The 23,846-nt window shown below is 40.4% G+C and overlaps 1 protein-coding gene across 1 annotated transcript in view; it reads left to right on the top strand.

The window, feature by feature from the left end:
- F5 (coagulation factor V) overlaps positions 1-17,882 on the top strand; it is a 34,391-nt gene extending 16,509 nt beyond the window's left edge. Inside the window, exons 13-25 of the mRNA XM_066340944.1 lie at positions 1,390-3,313; positions 5,337-5,502; positions 6,617-6,853; positions 7,336-7,546; positions 8,344-8,523; positions 9,660-9,776; positions 10,223-10,294; positions 11,401-11,492; positions 12,793-12,948; positions 13,795-13,939; positions 14,129-14,277; positions 15,035-15,217; positions 16,010-17,882. Coding sequence (XP_066197041.1) covers positions 1,390-3,313; positions 5,337-5,502; positions 6,617-6,853; positions 7,336-7,546; positions 8,344-8,523; positions 9,660-9,776; positions 10,223-10,294; positions 11,401-11,492; positions 12,793-12,948; positions 13,795-13,939; positions 14,129-14,277; positions 15,035-15,217; positions 16,010-16,198 — 3,821 coding nt within the window. The 3' untranslated portion in view covers positions 16,199-17,882. The remainder of the gene's footprint in view (positions 1-1,389; positions 3,314-5,336; positions 5,503-6,616; positions 6,854-7,335; positions 7,547-8,343; positions 8,524-9,659; positions 9,777-10,222; positions 10,295-11,400; positions 11,493-12,792; positions 12,949-13,794; positions 13,940-14,128; positions 14,278-15,034; positions 15,218-16,009) is intronic.
- Positions 17,883-23,846: the final 5,964 nt, after the last annotated feature.

Genomic DNA, 23,846 nt, shown 5'->3' with positions numbered 1-23,846 from the left:
ACTGTCAAATCCTGCTGGTCATTACTGGGGAAAAATGGCTACACCTGACCATAGGCTTGTGGTCATTCAGCAGCAGTAAAGTCTGCCTGCCTGCACCGGGTCACTGCTCTATGGAATGCATCTCAATGTCTACCCAGAATTAGCACCATGTCGTGGAATAAGGGGCACCAGAACCCATGTAGTCCATATTTGAGCGATTACTTCCAAAAGCACAGATTCTTTGTCATTAAAGTCTGTGCACTTTGAGTGATCATTCTAAAATAAGGATACTAAGGTTTTAGTATCCTTATCCCATTAAAAATATATTTTTTAAAAAAATATATATTTTATGTATTGCGCAGCATCAAGACCTCATAACTTAAAAATGTTTGAGTGGCTTGTATTGTTCAAGATTGGGGAATCATTAAAACTCTATTAGACTTTATGGAAACCTCCCCAGTAATAAAGTTGTATTTTTGCTTGATTTTGGCATGCAGTCTATTCTTTCCATCTATTTTCTTTGCATATTTTCTTTAATAAATTTGCTGTTGTTAGAAATCAGGAAAGCTGTGCAGGTTACTTCAAGCAGATCAATACAGGAAGATTTTTTATGTGGCCTTTTAAATAAAAAACCCTGTTTTTTAGAGTGTTAATTCTATCTATTCTGTCATTTCTGCTAGTTCCAAAAGCAAGGTATAACTAGCTAAGAACTTGATTTGATGTAGTTTAGGGAAACATTTTATTTTCTTCTCTGAAGATTCTAGTTTCCAATAGAGAACTTACCTTGTGACTAGGTTTTGGTGGAATTATTAAAATCTTTAAATTAATCTGAGATGTCTCAGATTGGCAGCTTAATAGCTTGTGCCAGATTGAAAATTAAAATTTCTTTATTCTTATTATAATTATTATCATCCATAAAGGTCATCTATTATTCTTTCAAAAGCTTTTAAAATACTGTGTTTGTCAGATGCTTGGCAACATTGCCTCGCAGTGTACTTGCTTTGCTCAGAATGTTCTATCTATGTAGCAGTGCATGCACCAGTAAGGACAGGATGAAATTGAAACTTTATCTTGAGAGGTCTCACTCTTAGATCCAGATCTAAACACAGAATCTTTTAATTTGTTTCTTTCTTTTTCATATCCATCTCCTTCATGGGTTATTTTTGGCTTCAGGTTCTAGTTACAGCTTAATCTATGGAGAAGAATTCCATCTCCTAGATGTATTTATATGTGCTCTTATTTGTCTACATTTAATAATTATTTTTCATTGCAATGAGAGCTCACGAATATCTCAGATTAAGATTAGCAGTCTGCTATAGCAGATGCTGTAGAAGCAATCTCATCTATTTGCCTTGGCCACTTACATGATAGACAATGTCCACTCTCATAACACTTTTATTTTAATTGCAGGTACTTGGCTTTTGGCATCCTGGGGCACTCCAGAAATGAGTTATGGCATGAGGCTGAGATTCAGGGATGCTAAATGTGACTATGAGGAAGACGGAACATTGGATGTTGTGGATTTAACTCCCACCAAGACTGAAAGGCAGGCTGTTCCCACCTCAGCTGAGGAAGGTGTGCAAGAAAATGAGGAAGGCAAGGATGATTCAGATTATCAGGATTACCTGGCTTCTTTTTACTCCATCCGAGGCTCAAGAAAGGCAGCAGGTGACGAAGAAAAACAAAATCTTACAGCACTGGCCTGGGAGCAGTATGAAGACACTGACGCCATGAGCTCTGAGGTGGCAGCTGGCTCAGGTCTAACAGCTATAAATAGTAATGGAACGACAAACAACCCTAAGTTCTTAGAAACTCATATCACTCCTCTTCCTCCAGTCAAGGCCGAAACATTCCAGTCAAATCACACATCAGTCACAGCAGAAGAGGATTTATTTTTAGCTGCCACAAGCGGTAGAGAGGCTGACTTGGTATTTGAGAATAGAAGCCAAAGCAACTATGAAATAGCTCACAGTAACATGTCTGCAGGTGAACACGTGCTGAGCAATGGGGAAGGCCCAGTGAATGTTGCAGAAGAGCTTCCAGCTGGTGGAAAGGACAGTAAACCTTTTCCAGACAAACTTCAAGAGGAAAGCACAGGAAGCAGAAATTATACCACTAATAAGAAAAGGAAAAGGCGAAGCTCACTGGCCATTAAGTTTTATGCTGTCCAAAAGATGAATGCCCTTCTAAATCATGTCCGAAATAAAAATGCCTCGTTTTCTGACAAGACTGATGCACCTCATTCTGTGCATCATACAGAGAATACATCCAATGAAGCTATGGTGGGAACTGGGGAACTGCCAAATGAATATGAGGATTATCTGGAAGAGGAGGGAAAGAAGATGGAAAATGCTACACGCACACTTAACTTGACACTGGATTTGGGCCTCATAGTAGGAGATGGATCTAATGTGTCCAGCCTTTCTGAACCCAGGATATCCAAAGATAAACCAGCAGATGCTTTTTCTTTAGAATATATGTTAGACAATATAAACCCTAATTCCAGCCCTTCTGTAGTGAAGAAGTTTCTAGAAGCATCATTGCCCAGGGTTGGGAAATATTCATCTAAAATGACTAGTGAAGAATGGAATTTGGTGTCTGCAAAGATGAATCTGGGATTAGAGGCAAGCTTAGGTAAATCTGCTGCTGGAAAATTAAATCATCATGACAGAAATGGTACAGCATCCGTAAATAAGGAGGATATGAAGAAGTTTCAAGGGTTCTCACATCTAATGGGGGAAAACCAGAAAGGAAGCCACATCCACTCAATTCAGAAAGAAAAGGAGGGAAACAACAATGATACCTTGACTTCGTCTGGAACCGTCATCAAGATCCGTAGGAGAAAGAAGGAAGGTGCAAAAATTACCTACTTGCTGAGCCCAAGGAGTAGAAACCCCAAAAATCCCAGCAATTCCACAGCAGGGTTTGGCCGTGCGTTGTTTCTGGGTGGGACCAACCACTTGGACACCACCAAGGCCCCCAGTGAGGTCAGCCAGAGGGTGGATCTGGGCAGAGCCAGGCATGGAGAGTCGCTGAACCACACCCTCACCCCACGGCAGTTCAGGCCATCCATCACCATCGGGCTTCCCCGAGCCGATGGGGACTATGAGTATGTGATAGGGGAATCCTACAGCTACGAAAGCTCTGGTGGGGAGTACGAGTACCATTATGTGAGCTTTGATGACCCCTACACGACAGACCCCAAGTTGAACATCAGCAGGCAGCGGAACCCTGATGACATTGCTGAGCACTACCTGCGCAGTAGAGGCAATGAGAGGAGATACTACATCGCAGCTAAAGAGGTCTGCTGGAACTATGCAGGATATAAGAAAAGGTTTGCTAAGTCCTTTTTTTTTTTTCATTTGGCACATGCAGAATGTTGATTCACATGCTGATAAACTTAAAAGTGTCCATATTGTGCCATCTGATTTTCGACATTTCAGTGGCAGAACCGTAAGAACTTTCCCCAGGAGACTCACACCTCTTAGAAATATCAGTGAGATTACTGTACTCAAGGACAACACAGCTAAGAGCTCTTTTTTTTCCTTAACCCCCTTTTGTAGACTCACTAGAAGCAATCTTCAATATATCTGTTAGAAAAACTCACTGTAAGAGGTCAAGAGGGGTTCTTGCAGGTTGTTTTGTTATACTTGAATGACCTGTTGTACTTCGTTCTTCAGTTCTTGGTACTGGTACACAGAACAGAGACCTCCTTGTGCGAAGTCTTTCCAGGAATTCAATGGACTAACTGATGGAATCTAGGATGGGATGTGCTTTTAAGGCAGATGAAATCAGTTTCCAGCACTAGCCGGAATTGGTTCTGGTGTCTCAGTTCTCTGCTGGAAAATGGGATAACAGCACTTTCCAGCTTCACAAGGCTGCAATATTGAAAAGTGTATGAAAGCTGCAAGATGTTTCACCACACTGGTGACTGCCTTATATTAAGAGTAAAAAAAAAGCTACATAAAGTATTCTTGCTGCTTTTCCTGTTTAGAGAAATCAGAATCTGGATCACAAACCCTAATGTTGAGGGATTTTCTCACGTTTTGACAGGGAAGACTGGCTACTGTGCCACAGCGAAGAATATGTGAGAATATACCGAGAGAAACACTGTACGAAAAATTCACTCTCTAAATTGATACAGGTTAGGATCAGTGCTCATTCAACAAGTAAGAGAATTCTTTGTCACTTTTCATCAGAAAGCTGAACCAAAACTTGCACAGCTTTGGATTTTTATCAAAAGCAGCCGAAGCAGGAGCAAGAAAAGTTCCATTATGCAAAATAAATCTCCAAACACAGATTATTTCTCAAACTGAATTTCCATTTCATTTGACAGAAAAAAAAATTGAACTTTTTCAGTATTCTCCAGGTTTACTCCTGCCTCATCTCAATCCATATAAATGGCACTTGCAAAATTAGCAGAAACAAGACAGTTTCCTTGGGCACTGTCAAAATGAAGAATTTTTTTATGCTTCAACCTCTATATAGGTCTCTCTAGAGATGTTCATCCTCAGCTGGTGTGAGCTGCATAATTCCAGTGAATTTAACAGAGCCCATGGCATATCCTGTGTTGAAGAGCTAAAACCCAGCCTTTTTCTTATGTAACTTATGTTAAATTTCTGGGTTTTGCAGATTTGATAATAAAGCAAGAGTTGCAGGGAATTATAATAGCATTTCAGTGCTTCTATTTAAGATCTGAACAACAGTTTTAATGTCTAAAATCTTATTTTACCACATCAGCTCTGTGATGCAAAATGCAGATATTATCAGATGAAAAGTTCTATGAGACAGTAGGATGTAGGTGATAGGTTCACTACACCCAGCCAAGCTCCAATTCAGATTATTAAGGCTAAGAAAAAAAGGAAAACAGAGCTCAGATGGGTTTTGAGAGATGTGGAATTTTTCAATAATAGTTGACCAAATGGTGGAGAGATCTCTTATCCAACTGTAGAACTAGAATTTCTTAAACATTGCAAGCCACAACTTTCAGAATCACCTGACACTCATTTCATGAATTCACACAAGGTTGGAAAACACCTTTAAGACCATTGAGTCCAACCTTTAACCCAGCACTGGCAGGTTTACCACTAAACCATGTCCCTCAGAACCACATCTGTATATGTTCTAAACACTTCCAGGGACCAACACTCACCCACTTCCGTGGACAACCCTTCCTGTAAAGAAACTTTTCCTAATATCCAATCTAAACCTTCCCTGACACAGTTTGAATCCATATGAGTGTTTATTCTTTATATTCACAGGATTCTAAAACATTTCTGCTATATGAGTTCCAAGTTTCATCAAAGCTGTTATTTCTGATTCACTGTGTGGGATTTTAATTGGGGTTTTCCTTGCAGTACAATGAGGAATGACAAAACCTGTAAAGATGGCAGCAGACGTAAGGTGGTTTTCCAGAGCTATACAGACAGTACCTTTTCGACTCTTCAGGATGAAGATGAATATACAGAACATCTTGGCATCCTGGGACCAGTTATTCGGGCTGAAGTGGATGATGTTATCCTAGTAGGTTAATTTTTCTTTTGTGTGAAGGATAAGATTCTTACAGTGATCTTGGAGTGTGACAGAATGGATCTAAAGATATCACAGCTTTTTAAAGGATGATGAAGGGAAAACAGTTTTCAAAGCTAGAAATTGCACTGTGGACATGTAAGCATTGTGATGTGTTTCTTTGAAACACATCTTTTTTCTCTCCTGTCCCCAGCATTCTGTTTTCCTTTCTTATGTTTCTCAGCATTAAATACTGGCTCATTGATCTACTGTGGAATAAGATTTAGGTTTAATGCTAATGAAAAATGGCTTTTCTAAACTCAAAAATTAGTACATATGTGTTCAAGATTAATATATACTTTTTGGGAAAATACATAATTTCCTCTAAAAAGTTTTTCTATGTAAATGTGCAGGATTTTATTAGAACTATCAACAAGGATGAAGAAGAACCATATCCCTGGTGCGACTGTGGTATATTTGTGTCAAGAAGCACACTGCTGTAAAATTTCCCTTATTTCATTCATCTTCATCCAGTCTTCCAGCACACAGGGATGGGCTTAGATAGGGAGAATAGATCTCAGTGCTTTCTGCTTGTTTCAGTAGGAGTGGTGTGCAACAGGAACACACTAAGCTACGTTTAAATCATGAGTAAGAGAAGAAAAAGATTTTGTAGCTTGGAAGCATTGTTCTCTAAGGAGAGGTAAATATGTAATCCCACTGTCCTGGTGTTTCTCTGGGACAAGTGGGAAGCACTGATTTCAGCAAAAATGATACATAAAGAGGTCTAGAGTTACTATATTGTAATGACTGCAGCAAAGCATAAGAGGTAGAAACTCCCCATTTCCCTGCTGGCAGTGACGGGGCAGCAGTAAATGTCCTGGGAGACTCAACTTGGTGGAAGACAGGGAGCTAGACTTGTGCTTTCTGATCTTTCATTAACTACCTGCATCAAAGGTGGAGACTTTGCACAAAGATGTCAAAAGCTCTCTCTGCTGGCTTTTCCATGTACAACCTAGGCTGTAATCTTTATGCAAATCTTGACCCTGATTTGAGGTCATGGGAATGTAGTGTGTGGGGACTTTGGTATAGACCCGAGTTTGCTGAACAGATTCTATTCTGGTTTTTTTAGGTTCATTTTAAGAATCTGGCATCCAGACCATATTCCCTCCATGCCCATGGAGTTCTCTATGAAAAGTCCTCTGAGGGAAGTGTTTATGATGATGAATCTACTGCTTGGTTTAAGGAAGACGGTGAAGTTCAGCCAAATAACAGCTACATATATGTATGGTATGCAAACAGGCGCTCAGGCCCTGTGCAGTCAGGAGCAGCTTGTCGGTCCTGGATCTACTACTCTGATTTAAACCTGGTAAGGAATGAAAATAGAAGTGGTGGTGTTGCTGGGGTTGATCACAGAATCACAGAAACACTTGTGTTGAAGGCATCACTAGAGATCATCCAGTCCACCACTACAACTCAAGCAGGGTTGGCTGGAGTAGTTTGTCCAGGACCACTGTTCAGTTGGGGTTTGAATATCTCCAAATGATGTATGGCTGTAGAAGTGCAGGCTGCAGATCACGTTTTTTGATGGTTGTCCTTTCTTTTGGGCTCGATGTTCCCACTTGACATTTAATCGCTTGCGCTCAGTTAAAGCAGAACATAAGGTATGAAAGAATTTGGATTGGGCAACTCTGGTAGAGCAGGGGAGAGTAAAGATAGAAGGGAGCAATAATTCTGGAACCTGCTTTAGATTTTGGGGGGCTGATGCATTCCTGCAGAATGTTATGGGGTTTTTTTTACATCTTTTGGGAATTCCACTTTTACCTCTAATATGAGTTGATTATCTTCTAGGAGAAAGACATTCAGTCTGGTTTGATTGGGCCAATACTGATCTGTGAAAAAGGAGCCTTCAGCAAATCAAACAGCAGCAGGACTTCTACCCGAGACTTTTTCTTGCTTTTTATGGTCTTTGATGAAGAGAAAAGTTGGTACTTCGACAAACATTCTGGAAGGCCTTGCAATGAGAAGACACAAGAAACGCAGCAATGCCACAAATTCTATGGTACTTATTTCATTTTGCCAAATATGCAGCTTATTGGGGTAAAGATGTCAGGGGAAGTATCTCAGTTCACAGTCATTCTCAACATGCATAAATCCCACACATTAGTTACATGAATTTTTTTTGTTGTTATCCATTGTACCCGTAATAGTCATGGGTTTACATGTAAAAATTAGCAATGATGGGAAAATTGCTATTAAAATTTAGAAAGGACATATTAGATTGAAACTTTCAACAGAAAACTTCTCTCTTGTATTCACATACAAATTCCCCCCCCATTAAAAGAAAAAAAGAAACAAAAAAGTCTTCTTTGCAGTAAGAAACTAGTGCCCTAAAAACTTCTTGCAAGAAATTTAAAAAATATTTTAATAATTTGACAAATCAGGTAGTTCTACTGACAAACTTGAAGCAGCTGTAGAACAGCCCTTCTGTGCATATATACCTCTTTGTGGATATAGAGGTACATCAGTTGTGACTGTGTGCGTGTGGAAATGGGAGCTGCAGATTGCAGAAAGAGTTTTGGACAGCTGTCTTTTCTTTTGGGCCTGATATTCCCATCTTACATTTAAATCTTTCTGTTCTGCTGGCTGCCATGTGTTGCTGTGCCCAAGTCTTCTGGTGAGGTCCCTAGATTTTCTGAATTGATGTACATAAAGTGTGTTGCATTTTAAATTGGAAAAAATTATGGTTTTGCCGGGCTCATTACTTCATTAAATATATTTCTAATTTCAGTAATTACTTTCTAACACTTTGAAACCAGTTTTGTGAGCAGTTTTCCTGACTAACAATTTTTTTTTCAGCCATTAATGGGATTACCTACAGTTTGCAAGGCTTGAGGATGTATGAAGGTGAAACAGTCCGATGGCACTTGCTGAATATGGGTGGACCAAAAGACATTCATGTTGTTCATTTTCATGGACAGACTTTCATAGAACAAGGAAAGCCAGAACATCAGCTTGGTACATACACTCTCCTCCCAGGTAAGCACCAGAGCAGAGTAAGTTCTAAGGGTGCAGGGTGACCTCTGCAGTCTGTCATCATTATACCAATTTAAAGGTCACCATATGGTTTAGAGTTTGGGGGTTTTAATGTCTGGGTAAGTGATACAGAACAGAAAGAATAACTGTGAGCCCTAGGAGAATTCTTATTCTCTCTCCAGGGAGAAATAGGCTGTAAGTATTCCTTAGGCTACAGGATGAAGTCCTTTGCCCCATCACTGTGAAGTCCTTTGCTCCAGCAGTGCCAGTGTGCAGCAACAGCACTTATGAAGCCAGTGCATATTGCCAGCCACAAGAGTTCAAGAAAAAAAAAAAAAAAAAAAAAAAAAAAAAAAAAAAAAAAAAAAAAAAAAAAAAAACCAGATAACAAGGAAATCAAAATAGTGGGACTGACTTGGAATATTGGGAGTTTTAGTGAACATTAGGGGTAGTTTATTCACTATTTTATTTCATTATTTTCAAGGTAGTGCTTTTCACTGTGAAATCTACATATTTTTGTTTAAATGGGAGCCAGAATTAGCTGGAATTACCTGAAGAATTGTCTTCAGTAACTAGGAGTATAAGAGAAGCAATGAGAACATGTTCTATGCTTTCTAAAAAGTGCGGCGAGCAACTGAAACCATATCTACTTCCTGCTCAATCCTTGGCACCCCTGGGGCATGCAGAAAGTGAGAGGAGGGCCCATACTTCTGATTTTCCCATTTCTCCTTTTGGCTTCTTTACATCCATCCTTTTCATCACTGAACAACACACTAGCACACAGGAATAAGCAGCCACAGAATTAACATCCTTGCATTTTGTAATAAACACTGTTCAGCACTGTAGTTAACGTGTGGATAATCTGTCGTTACATACAGGGAGCCAAGGTTTTGTACTTTGCACCAACAGCAAAGGTTGGGTTTTGATCTGGCTACTTGATTCCAGGCTCAGTCTCCAGATAGAACTGGCTTGCTAAGAAAAAAACTTACTCATATGGTGAAAGTTACTGCTCTTGCTGCATTGTGTATTTAAATTTTCTGGGTGAGGTTGTAGGAAGGTATTTGCTTTAAAATTCAGCCTTACTGACATCAGCCTTGTAATGTCAATGTTTCTCATACATTTCATTTCCTTTTTTCAAGGCTCGTTTAGAACAATTGAAATGAAACCACAGAATCCTGGCTGGTGGCTTTTAGACACTGAAGTGGGGGAATACCAGCAAGCAGGAATGCAGGCATCCTATTTGGTTATCGAGAAAGGTATGAACTACAGTGGGTTTTGGCTGGAAAAGTCAAGCTATGGAGTCTTCTCTACCCTTTCAGTATCACTGAAAATAAATTTAGGAGATTGTTCTGCAAAAAACACTGACATAGGAAATTATCCACATTCAAGGACATAGTGGAGTGGTTACTGTAAATTTGTTCTAGAAGAAAAAGTTTTAGCTTCCAGAAATGCTAGCTTTGAATAATTTAGCATACTACCTTTATTCCTTTAGCTAGCTTGGAATTTGATGTTTCCCTACAGTGACCAGGGGATTAATCTGTTGAGAGAAATTGCAAAGTTTAATTTAAACTTCTCTGGGAAGAGAGTGGTGTTACAGAATTACTAGGAATTGTTCTGAGTGAAGTTGTCTTAGATTTCACCAGAATATGTATTGGAATAGATCTCATTTTCTTTAACAACAAACTTACTGTGCTCCCTTCAGAGTGCAGGATTCCAATGGGCCTGGCAAGTGGAGTTATACTCGATTCACAGATTGATGCTTCCCATCACATAGGTGAGTTTACCCTTGAAAAGGTCCATGCATGCTCCTGAACACGCCCAGCAAAGTGTTGCAGTTCTATCTTCTTTTGGTATCTTTCACGTCTTTCAAGATCAGTTCAGCAGTCAATCAGCTGTCAGGCTAGAGGTCTCTCCAGTGCTGCAAGCTGAGACTAGGAGCTCTGTTAGGTAGCCATCATCATTGTATTTTAAGTGTCACAGATCTGATATCAGTATCACAAGCTTGAGGTCAGGGAGTGTAGCCTGCTGGATGATCAGGGACAAATCCAGCATTCCTTTTGTGCCTTGGAGTCCTTGCTTGAAAATGAACACCAAGCATTCAAAAAGTTTTTGAGATTTGCATGTGGTATGAGATGTGAAAGGACAGAATATCTCCGTTATGAAAGACTTGGGAGCCCTGGCATCCAGAGCAATTACAGTGTCTTTAATCTGTCAAGTGTATCTGCGGTACAAAAATGGGATCAATACATAGAGAATTTTCTTAGAATTTTGCACAGTGTCAAATCAAGGTGTACAGGTTACGCACACATGCAGGAATGCCCATCCTTTCCCTTGAAATAAAAAATAAATTACTTATTTTGTAAACCTGAATTTTTTGTGCATTTGATTTTCCTTCTTTGTTTCCTCATAGAGTGTTATGAAGGCTTGAAAGCTGTTTTGTGATATATATTCTATAACAGTTTTTAACTTGGAAACCTTGTTATGCAGATGGGAGCTCTCTTCCGTGAATGTAGAGCACATTTTGTGTCTGAGCCTGCTGGGGGCCAAAACTCATTTAGCAAACTCTAGACCCTGGTTCCAATTTAGCAGACAGTATATTACATAAAAGACTATTATTTTTTTCATTTTGCCAACTCTAAAGCTTTGCAGGGTACAGATGACTTTCAATTGCTGACTATGTCCAAATTATCCTAGATTATGGTTTTAGAGTCTCTTTTTTGTATTTCCTTTTCTTTTTTTCTTTTTTTTTTCTTTTTCTTTTTATTTTTTTATCTTTGGGGTGGGGAGTGGGAAATGGAGCGCTCAAAGCTAATTACAGCCTCAGTTTAAGTTTTTTCAATGCCTCTTAAAATTCTTGCTTTATTTGTATTTTCTGTCTAGACTATTGGGAACCTAAGTTAGCCCGATTAAATAATTCTGGAACATACAATGCTTGGAGTACAACAGTGGAGGAAGAATTCCCTTGGATCCAGGTTAGTTACGACATCATTGAGTTTTGATTTTCTTACAGCTTATTTTAAAAGGTCAAGCTGTTCTTGTCACTGAGAAGACTGCAGGGGAAAACTGAAAAGATGTGGCAAGATTGCTGATGCCATGAACTGTTCTTCTTCACTGGGGTAACCCAGTCTCTACTGCTGTTGAGGCTCGTTGGCTGGAGAGTTACCCTCACTATTTAGATTGTAACTATTTTGTTGGAAAATTGACTCATATTTTATAGGCAAATGGACTCATTCTTTCTACTACTTTATTTTTCCTTTGTCTACCTAATAGTATGTATTAGTATGTATGCGTTTGTTGAGTAATCATTTAAAGTGTAATATCCTCAAGCCTTGCTTCAGGTAGTTTTTTGCTTGATTGGTATGCCACCGTCCCACTTAAAAGAGCTTAGTTGTCTTCACAGGGAAACTAAGCTTATAGTTATGACATCAAGCACTAAATCATTTAGTCACCTCATTTCTGTGTTTTTCTTCTATCCCAATGACTTTTGCACTACATAGACAGTTTGCATCCAAATTTGGGGAGAATAGCTGATTTCTTATAAAAATCATTAAAATTGGTTGGAAGACAAGAAAGACTCAAGTTCAGCAGGTGGCTGTTGCGTTTGGCTTGGTAACATTTGACATACTAGCAAGTTAGTGAAAGTGAAGTAGGAGGAGAAGGTTGGGAGATCTGATATGGAACTGGAAATAACATTGGAAAGAGAAAGAATTTAACAGGGGGCTGTGGTAGTGAGAAGCTGAGGTTGCTGCAGTGAAGCAGAGGTGTGGAGAGCATGTCCCAAAAAATGAGTTTCACTGCTGATAGGCACACCTTCCAGATTTGTTTTTATGTGCTAAGTTGCTTAGATTTGCTATCAGCAAGAATGGTGGCTTTTCAGCACTTCAGAATGTCATATGGCTTTCTGCAACCTAGATATTCAAAATTAGAGGTGGTTTCTAAAAGTGTGAGCCTTTAATTTCTCTGTGCTCCTTTAAGCTATCTGTAAAATGGGGTGGGGGAGCTGTGCTGCCACAGACACACAGATACCTTTGAGGTGCCTTTGTGGTGCAGTGCTGAACCCTGTAAAATGGCTTCTGAAATTAAATGCACACACAAATACACAAATGAAACAAGTGAGCATTAATTTGGACTCGGGTATCTATTATTTCTTTAGAGAATGTTAGTGTTGTGCATGTTAAAATGCAGGGCTCAAAGCTACTGTGTAAATGTCAAAGAATGATGAGGGGTTTGCTGTGCATTATTGACTTTATAAACACTCTTTGCTGTTCCTAGGTGGACTTTCGAAGACAAGTTTTGCTCACTGGGATACAAACACAGGGAGCCAAGCGGTTTTTTAAGTCCTTGTACATCCAGAAGTATTGTCTCATTTACAGCAAAGACAAACGAACGTGGAACACCTTCAAAGGAGACAGCTCACCAACAGGAAAGGTTTGTCTGTGCCACCGTGGTTGCAACAACCTAGGCAGCATCACTGAGTGATACAGTGAGTCTTGTTTAATGTTAAGGAAGAGTGGAAAAAATTATGGCCTTTAGAGCCTTAATAATTACAGCCCAAATGGGTGTTCTCCAAACAAGTGAAATTCAGACTAGAAGACAAATTGTGAGGTGAGGAGCTATCTGGACTGTGGTTTGGATTAACCTTGTGACCTTGACTGTGTGGAGTCTGGCTTTCTCACAGGCATCTCTCCCTACTATTATTTCCTAAGCCCATGGCAGCTTTTTTGATGGAAGCAGGAAGCTGGACTAAAAATCAGGCCCTTACTTCCTTTGGGATTAGATTCTGCTTCTCATCCCTTCCTTGATCTGTCCCAGCAGCTGAATGTTGAATGTCTGATTTGCCTGCAGAAGGCCTGTGTGGTGAGTGTGGCTGTACACTGAAAGAGGTTCATCTTGTGCCCAGCTGCTCCAGCCCTACCTATTACAGCTCCCTTCAATTTACACTGAGCTTTCTGTGGTACAAATCCCAAATTGAAAGCTGTTGTCTTTTACCTCTCCTTTTGCCTCTTAGCTCATGTATTCTTACAGATTTACATTAGGTTACATTAAAGGTTGCTTATTTAAACTGAGGCCTTCAGACACTTCCAATTATGCTAAGATGGGACCATAAGGTATTTCAAGTGGCCCTGCAGCATAGGGTGTGCTATCATTGTGGATGGGACTAGGAGCATAAAAAAGACTACATTTGTAACAGAGCAGGCTTTCAGCATCCAAGCTTGTGTTTGCATTAAATTAAGTATGTGTGGGGTTTTTTTCTTTTTTTTTTCTTTTAAACAGATTTTTGATGGTAATTCCAATGCCTATGACATAAAGGAGAACATCATTGATCCCCCTATTGTTGCTAGGTACATCAGACTTTACCCCATCGAGTTCTACAACAGGCCTACTCTTCGCATGGAGCTTCTGGGCTGTGAAGTAGATGGTAGGAATTAGTCAAGTGTTGATACTTTCATTCTGATCTAATTTTTTTACCTAATATTTTAATATTAAATATTTTACCTAATACTTTAAATGAAGCTAAAACTGTGGGTCTTCTCCATTCCAACATTTAAGCTGCTTTCACTGTGGCGACCTGGGTGTACTGGAGATGACATAGTGCTCCTCCCAACAGGTTGCTCTTTGCCACTTGGAATGGAGAGTGGAGAGATCAAGAACAGCCAGATAACAGCCTCATCTGCTAAGACATTCTGGCTTAGCACATGGGACGCTTCACTTGCTCGTCTCAATCTGAATGGAAGGATGAATGCCTGGCAAGCCAAGGTAACAAGACAAAAACATGGAAGGCAGCAGGGACAGCTGGTTAATAATTTTGTGCTGCCTGTGGGGTTATGGTGCTTTCTGTATGCTCTGTCCAGTGCTGACAGTGATAGGGTCACTTCACAACCATCCTTTGGGAAGAGCACCACTCTTCAGCAGAAAACTTGTTGAGCTTCTGGTAACAGCAGTGAAATACTTTGAGACATGGATGGTCTCCTCTGGGCCAAAATCTGCAGAACTTCCCTGTGGGAATAGCCTGTTTAATTTCAAGAGATGAGTATAACTTGAATATTTGTCTCAAAGAGTTTAAAGAAACCCATTCTGGGTTGGCTTATAGGCACTGCAGCCTAGTGGATTTGGGGGTGGGTGACCTTCAGCAAGGTATGTGAGCTTTGTGTCTTTGAAGTGGAGCTGCATTTCTTCACAAAGAACCTTGAGATTTGCTGGAAGCTGCTCTTTTGTATAAGCATTTGGTATTAGTATTATGTTTTAATACTGGTGGTAAATCTCTGGTATATTTCATTATATAGTGGAAATTAAAGTGTAAATCTTAAGACTTCCAAGTACACTACCTAAAGTGATGAAGTTAAGGCCACTAAGAATGCTTGTGACTTGCCACAGCTTTACTCTTCTGGACTTCTTTGATACAGTTTTGATGTATTTTGATACATTTTTAACTACCTGTAAACAAGATTTTTCACTTAAGCAAATACATACATAGACAGTCTTGCTAATGCACAAACTTTTTTATCAATTGTAGTTGAACAACAACCAACAGTGGCTGCAAATTGATCTCCTCACAGTTAAGAAGATAACTGCTATTGCTACGCAGGGGGTCACATCCATGTCAACTGAAAACTTTGTGAAAACCTATGTTCTTCTGTACAGCAACGAAGGCTCTGAGTGGAAATCCTACACAGAGGGGTCAAGCTCAGTGCCAAAGGTATCACTGTCAGCCCAGGCAATTGAATTGTTGTTTGGCTTTAGGTGCTAGACACAAAGGCAGAATGCCCTGCCAAATTGATATTCTCACTGGACTGTAAAGTGCTAGGGAGCTGGGGTTACTACAGATAATGCCACAGTATCAAGCTGATTTTAGTGATCATAATTAATCATAATAAAAGGAATGAATGCTGTATCTGCAGAGAATCCAGCCAACAGTGTGATAAAAGGAGCTGACACTCTTTGTAAAGGAGGACATTTATTTGAATCCACAAGGACATTTAATTTGAGTGAACAATGGATTCCCCAGGGCCTCTTTTAGGGTTTTTTTATTTCTGCCCTGATTTTTTAAGTGAAATTAATGTTAGTGGGCACTATTGCTATAGCAGAGCTGGGTAATTTCAGGTACCCACAGAGCAGACACACTATTTTGTATTTCCCGAATTACCTTACACCAACCTAACCCACAAGGGCTATCAGCAGTAGTAATATAAAGGAAGTTTGGGGGTTTGATGCATTAGAAATTAGAATTGCAAATTTTCTGGTGTGGATGGAAACAGAGGCTGTTTAATCCATTTAAACTCAGCTATTTCTGGCTGTAGCACGGCCTGAACTACTTCTAACCCAGCACGTTAGGAAGAGACTTGTTGTAGTCTCGTTCAAAACCAGAAATGAGCCAGTCCATCTGTCCTGGGTGTGACTAATGCAACAGTCTGGAACTGTTGTAAAGAGAAAATGCAGGGGTTTTTTTTCAAGTGCCATCTTTTAACTAATTGTGTTTGTGTGTTTGCAGGTTTTCTTGGGCAATGCAAACAGCAATGGGCATGTCAAGAATTTTTTTAACCCACCCATCTTGTCCAGGTTCATTCGCATTGTTCCAAAGACATGGTACCGTGGGATTGCCCTTCGGGTAGAACTCTATGGCTGTGATTTCGGTGGGGGTCTGGCTGTGAAAAGGACTGACAAGTTTGGGAGCTCTTAACCTGCCAGCAGTCATCATGCAGAACAACGTGGCTTGTTAAGAAACCCTTAAAACAGTCATGCTTAGTAGTTTGGATGTGTGCTTCGTCAAAGGAACATAATGTTTTACCAGCAGGAGTGAGAGAGTTCTCTGGCAGATGTTTCTTTGCTACAAATACACACTTCAGAAAACAGCTTCTTTTCTCTGGGAAGAAATAGTAGTCCCTTCTGTTTAGTATTATCACTTCTTCCTTATAACCAGTACTTTGCCTTACTTTTTACTTTATTTTAAGTCCTAAATCCCTAGGAATGGAGACTCTGGCCTTGATCCTGCGCCCTGGCTATCTCCATTTTGTAATGCTTTTGCAGCACAGATGAGGAATAGAAAGCTATAGCAGGTGGATGTGCTCCATACATAAGGCTAAGAAGGAAAACCAGTGCTGATCTGGAGCTGTGGTGCTGCATTCCAGCAGTGCCTTGGTGAGAAATGATTGCAGGGGTGGCCTCTCTTCCATGTCTTTCACCTACACTGTGGCAAAGGCAGGACATGTCTCAGCACTGAGGTATGTGCAACCCCTTCTCAGAGAATGTGTGCTGGCATTATTGGTTTGGTTCTTGCATACCCAGCAGACCTCAATGCTGTGGATTTCACATAATTCATCTTCAGTGCCCTGGCAAGGAAAAAGGGGGTCAGCAGTGCCTTTCCATCCTATAAATGAGAAGGGAAGTGATTTAACCTGGCAGGTCACGGAACAGCAATGGGAGAACCAAAATGAGGATTCAGAATGCCTGATGCTCAGTCCCATAAACATTTTCAGGCACAGGGAGCTCCCTTGGGAGGAAAGCTTTGAGAACTGCAGCTGTTCAGTGGCAGTACAGCCTGGGGGTGGCAGAGGAGGATTAGATGAAACTGGGTAGCAGAAACATCTGCATCTTCTCTTACAATTTAATAGAGTTTTCACTAATGGAATACTCTTGTGCATAGATTTTTACATGGATTTTTCCCAGGATGACTAAATTTGAAAATAGATTCGCTGTCCATGAACTCATTATTCCTGCAGAATTTTAGCTGAGCTTTCAGGAGTGTTCTGGGCTTCTATCCTGTAAATTGCTTATTTGCAGCACTTCAGTCACACTAGGTACCATTCAGCAGGCTGGATTTTGAAAGTAGTTTGTCTTTGAACTTTGGATGGTGTTAGCCAGTTTTATTCCAGTAGTTTTTAATTTCTTTGACTTACAGAACATGCATTTTAAAGAGAAGTTATAGAACAAGAGTGAAAAAGGCTAAAAGCTAAACAAATATTTTCTTTTTTTTTTTTTTTTTATTATGTAACAAAGTTGTAATTTTCCACTGGAAAATAAAGCTAATATTGTAGCATGAAAGGCGTCAACATTTTATTTTCTATATTTACCTCTACAGTAGTAGCTCTAGTAATAGTGAAATTTTGCAACAGGAAAGTAAATTTTTCAGTGCTGATTAGAATTAATTTCAAATGGTGAAACAGTATGAATAATTGCTTCATCTTTAAAGGTCGGTTTTTTAGTATTTTGTGATAGTGCTTAATTTATTTTTGTTTGACACTGCCATGAAATTGCAACACAAGCCATATCCACTAAAAGACAAAGAAAGAAATGTAGACTTTGGAATGAGGAAACCCTGGAATGATGATGCTGGCAAGCAGTCAATAAATGCTTGCTAACTTCAATAAGAACCAGGTTTTTATGTGATAACTGTGAAATCATTTATTGTTTGGAAGGCAGGGATCTTTAATGTTCTAAATAAGTAATTAGTTTTTTATACCTAGATAGATATAGATATATAGATACGTAGATATAGATTATAGATTAGATATAATATAGATCTAGATTAGATATAGATACACACACATGATCCCATGTAATGTTACATAAATGCAAAACTGATTGCAGGAGCATGACTCAGTACATCTGCATCAATTTTATGAGTTGAAGATTCTGCTTCTACTTACTAATGATCAGTAATTTGGTCAGCTGTCCTGCTTGCATTTCTTCCCCAGCCCCTTGTCCATGCCCAGCCCACTCACTGGCAGAGCAGAGAGGTAAGAAGCAAAGGCCTTGACACCATGCAAACACTTAAGTGTCACCTAAAACACCCCTGTGTTGTTAACACTGCCCTAGTCACAAATCTATGCCACAACACACTGTGGGCAGCTGTGATGGGAATTAACCCCATTCCACTGGTGTTCCAGCCTGCCCAGTAGAGCAGGGACATCTGGGCCCTGTTCCAGCCCATATGGAACACTGGTGACCACTGCTGGTAACGAAATGTTCCCTTGCACAGCAGAGCAAGATGATAAGTGCTACAATAAACAGCAAAAGTCCAAACCAGTAACTAATGTGCCAGACTCTAATGTACAGTAAGGCAAAAAGAATTAACCTCTACCAATAACAGCTATAAATTCTACCTAGTTCACTCTGATCAGGGGTGTTATCTCAAAATCCTCTTGCCTCACACTGGACACCAAAAAGAACTGCAGTGGATTTGCCCTAGCTGGCAGCTAAGTCCCCACCCAATCACTTGATGGCTTTCCCCTGGCAGGCTGGGGGAGAGGACTGGAAGGGCAAAAGAAAGGAAACTTATGGGCTGATATATAGGCAGTTTAATAAGAAAATCAAAGCTCCACATGCAAGCAAAGCAAGATAAGAAATTCATTTGATAGTTCTCATCAAGAAGCACGTGTTCAGCTGCTTCCAGGTAAGCAGGCCGTCAACACACCTGACAGTCACTTGGGAAGATAAACACCATAACTCTGAACATTCCCTTTTTGACCTTCCTTTCTCCCTCCATTTCTTGCTGAGCACAATGTCACATGATCTGGCATATTACATGCCCTGGCTCAGCTGTGTCCTCTCCCAACCTCCTCACTGGTGGGGCAGGGTGGGGAAAAGAAAAGGCCTTGGTGCTGAGCAAACACTGCCAGTACCAGCTAAAACAACGTGTGTTGTCAGTGCTAGTTTAGTCAAAAAACCAAAGCACAGCACTATACAGGCTGCTGTGAAGAAAATTAACTCTATCCTAGCTAGACCACGTACACAAATTTATTAATTTTATTAAGCAACCATCTTAGATTGAATTAGCCAAAGCTTTTGAAAATCTGTAGTTAAAACAGTCACTCCTGCACAGCCTTTTACCCACTGTGGAATGAAAATCTGCATGTGTTGAGATTATTTACAAAATACACAAGAAGAGCAAGAATTTCTGCTGTTTTCTCAGAGACTAAAGATGCACGTAACAGCATGAAGGTTAGCAAACACAAGCTCTCTTGGACCAAGGGAGAAATGTGGTGCCAAAGTACTACAGCAAATAAAACTACAGTTCAGAGTACTACAGCAAATAATTCCTCCACGAATCTGGATGGATGCCTTCACACCAGCCTTATGATCCAAAGGTCCAAAGTTAACTGCTTTTAGCCTCGAACAGCGTCACAGTGGAGTTGCTGCCCTCTAATGCTCATTCCAGCTTCCAAGAAGCTGCAGGGTGTCCAAAGCTGACTATCTGCAGGTGAAAATAGCACATGGGTGGCTGTGCTTGAAGCCTTGTGCTGTACTCACAACCATCTTAACTTGGTGCAGCCAAGTGTTTCCATTTTCTTTACAGAGATGGTGGCTCTACTCCTTCACACAGACACTGAAACTGGTTGTGTCTGCACTTGGATAGGAAAGGAGTTGGAAGTATGTGTGCAGACAGTCGAGCAGCTCTGAAATAGATACTGACAGCAGCACCACAGTAGTTTCTTCAGAGCCTGAGGCAGTAGTCCAGTATCCAGAGAGGTTTGCAGAGAGTGCCCTGTACAGTCTAAAGATGCAGGCAGTCTCATGTGGATGGATATAGACACCTCTGGGGTTTAGAGGAGATGTAACTTCCATTTCTGCCAGTTTTTCTGCTGGTTGTTCTGAATGTAACACCTGCACTGCAGGGATACCTGGGCCAGCTCACCTTCACCAAGGTTCCCAGGAGTCTGAAAACTGGATGGTTCCCTCCACACTGCTGGCATAGCAAAGCATGGTGGAGACATGAAGCTGTATATTACCCATGGATTAGAGCCAATGCAAATCCCATTTCTGTATCCACTCAGAAACCTGAACTGTGCATCAGCACAGATGCAAAGGTGAATCTGGGCTTTGGGCCTCTTATATTAGAGACATCCTCGGAGGTGCATGGCAAGAGTATGTCTGAGTGAAGTGCCAGGAGAACTCTGCAGAAAAAGCATCAAGCGGGAATGTGGTCAGGACTCCAGACAAATAACCAATTGTCTGAGCATCTTCCAGCACCCCCTGAAATGGCCATGAACACTGGTGAGTTGATCAGAATTTCAGGATGGTGCTAAGGGAGAAAAGGAGGGCTCGCAGCACCAGAAGCACTCACACTCATGAGCTGTCTATCATGACAGGAGATTTTCTTTTGGCACGTACCTGAGAGAGGAAGATAAAGGCTCTGCCCATGCCCATGTATGTGCTAGGGAAGACTTTATCAATGTTACCATGAAGCACCAGAGAAATGAGATGCAGCACTGTCCTGTGTGGACCAACTGCTGTTTAGTATGAGTCAGTTACTCCTCTTAATCAGTGTAAAATATTCCTCATCTTGCTGTGTTTATTTGTGCTAGCTCTGCATCATAACCAGTTTATCCACCTACACTTTCCTATCATTACTGTGCCCCATTCTCCATTTGTTTGTTACACTCAGTGTTTGAATCATGCTTTAATTACAGTCTCCTCCAGGTAGGGACTCCATCTTCTTGAATGTTTGTACAGCACTCTCCAAAACAGGCCGTGGGATCACTCTCAGGGTTCCTGGGCACATCTGTAACACCATTCCCAATGGGAGAAATTCTGTGTTAAGCCCACTCTGACCTACATACACCAAGCACCAAGTCATTCAGACCAACCTATTTACTCCTTCATTTAATAAAAGTACATGGTATGTTTCTTCTAGGAGCTTGTTTTTCTTTGTAACATCACTCTTTGTACTCTCTTTTTGCACTTCCCATGGAAAATTTTCCACTGTTTGTAGCAGACTTAAGTGCTTTTCCATTTTTTTCCTCATATAGCTGACCGCAAAATATTCTAAACTGTTACATCCATAATGGAAATATATAGTGCTGTACAACATGACCCATCTTAGCTCAGGAGTTATTCTGATATCCTGTGGCAAGTAATTCCTTAAATTCAGCCATGAATGCCTCGCTTCTAGCAGCTCTCTGCTTCAGTCTGCATTGGACACAATGTAGAGCCTGCTGTGGTGTGTGGGGCAGAAGGGAAGTTCTCTGCCAGAGGCTTTTAATAGTAACCTGTGTCCTAATGACTCCTATATTTTAGAGAGATGGCTGTTTGTCCTTATGCTTCTGCAGGTCTTGGAAGCTTGGATTTTAGACTGGGCTCTGTATCAGCTGTGCTCCAGTGAACTACAATGCTGTGTTTTCCCCCTTGTGCACAGGGGTTTTAAATTGACCCATTATGGCTGCATATTTATGAGTTTCCCCTTGAGAGCCTTCAGATTATCAAAGGATCAACTGAGGGTTGGAAGTAGAAGACACAGGCCTTCAAGGTTATATCCAGTCTACTGTTCTAACAGATTGCTATCATCTATAGGCTTTGATCTAATTATCCTGCATTTCAGAAATAATTTGGATTTTTTTTTTTGTCCTTGCTAATTCTGTTTCATTCCAAAATAGATACTAGTTAATGGAGGCTACTTCCCCAGATTAGTCACAATGGCCAAAATAATAAAATAAAAGAAAGTGGGTGCTGGTGTTTTTCACATTTCTGCCTTTGTTTCTTCCATGCTCAGCAAAAGACAAATCTGTTTTATTCTCTCCTGGATACTTTCTGAAATATTTGTACCATCTTAGTGCTCTCACATACTGGGCAAGCATTCTGAACAACAGTTTCACAAGAGTGCAGTTTTACAAGTTTTTAATTTACAGAAGATTTTCTCCAAACAACTTGGCAAGACTTTGGGAGAATTTTTTATGCAAATATATTTTATTAATTCCTCCACAATACACTGCAGGCCAGAAGCTGAGAGAAGAAGGAAATAGGTAAGATTAAGGAAAGTGTGAGAAACCCTACTTTTAACAGCTTGTGTCTTCCATCTTAGAAAAAATATTGGAAGCATTGAGGTTTTTACTATTAGACATGTTTAACCTTTCTTTACTTTTTCTAGTAGAGTATGGAGACGGAAAGAAAAAACGTGGAGGATTGCTAAGAAAGAAAAGATAGAAGTAAAAAAATCAGGAAATAAAATTTTTTATTGTTCCCAAAGGCTGAACATATTGCATGAAAACAAAACAAGATGAGTTCTTTTGATAACAAAACTGAAACCCTGAGAAAACATAAATCAAATGGAGTACTTAAATCAAAATTCTGCAATTCCTTTTTCTGTTCCAGTTTTTGGAGGAGAAATCTAGGTTACATGACTGATTGTGTATTTTTTTTAAGGGAAAGGGCTGAGCGGATGTAACCCGCTGGAAACAGCAGTTGAGCTCCAGTGGCACAGCTCTAAGGAGTGTCGTTTTGGAAAAGAACCATGGCCACCCATCAGATCCTGTGAGCAGCCTGGAAGTTGTGGGAACTGTTGCCTCTGGGTAGGGCACACTAAGAACTCCAAGGTTTTGTTCTTTCCTCCCGCACCAGAGGGCACGAAGCGATGGCCCCGATTGGTCACAATGTGCACAACATCTCGCTAACAGCCCAGTCCCTTTGTCACCTGCTCCTGAGCCACATACCAGCGGGACAGAGGCGCTGCTACGTGAGACGGAGCCCATGGCAACGTGTTTATCAGTCCTTGTTTCAGCTCATTTCACTCTGACCATGCTGTTTGAAAAGATCAGCCGTTCCTTGCCTGTGGCTGAAATGGATGCCAATATTAACAGGAACAGATCCTTTGTATGTAGAGTTTGGTTCAAGTTACTGGGTAGTGAAATGGCAATATCATTATTTTTTTATAAATGAAACCTTACAGGTTTTCTACAGAAGAGAACGTGGAGAACGATAGAAAGGAAACTTTGCTAGACCCAGAAAGCAGCTAACCACTGATGCCAGATGATCAAGACCAAAATATTTAGCTCTGTTTCACACACATTTGAGTAATCTTACAGCCCAAATCCTCTTTGTAGCTGTGTTTACAAAGGTATGATAATGGTAATAACAGCAATAAAATAGTAATAAATATATAAAAGTAATAGACAGTAGTAAAATCTTGTACTGCAAGGAATCTCTTCTGAGGCTGAGAAGAACTTGCTCTTTCCCACTCAACTCTGTATATCCAGATGTCTAGGAGGCAGGATATGCAATTGCACAGATGGGAGGCCTGATCCTTGGGGTGAATTCTCTCTGGCATCAGCCAGTTTGGAGAAGAAACTGTAGGTATAAAGTAGGAAGCCCTGGGAGCGGTAGCAATGTCGTGGGAGTGCAATGCAAGGGAGTGGAGCAAAGGGAAAGGCAAATCAAGTAGACAGAAAGGAACAGATTGAGAAGAAAACCAGCAAATAGTTCGGAGGATTGGCAAAGCTCTAGGAGCGCTAGTACCGGGCAAAACTTTAGATAATGACTTCGAATGTAATAGTTTTATTTTCCCCGCTTGTCTAGTGTTTCTTCTGGATGGACATCAAGGTGCTGCTTTATTAAAC

Source organism: Sylvia atricapilla, chromosome 2 (genome assembly GCF_009819655.1).
Source record: "Sylvia atricapilla isolate bSylAtr1 chromosome 2, bSylAtr1.pri, whole genome shotgun sequence".
Classification (NCBI taxonomy): domain Eukaryota; kingdom Metazoa; phylum Chordata; class Aves; order Passeriformes; family Sylviidae; genus Sylvia; species Sylvia atricapilla.
This window is presented reverse-complemented; position numbering and strand designations above follow the sequence as displayed.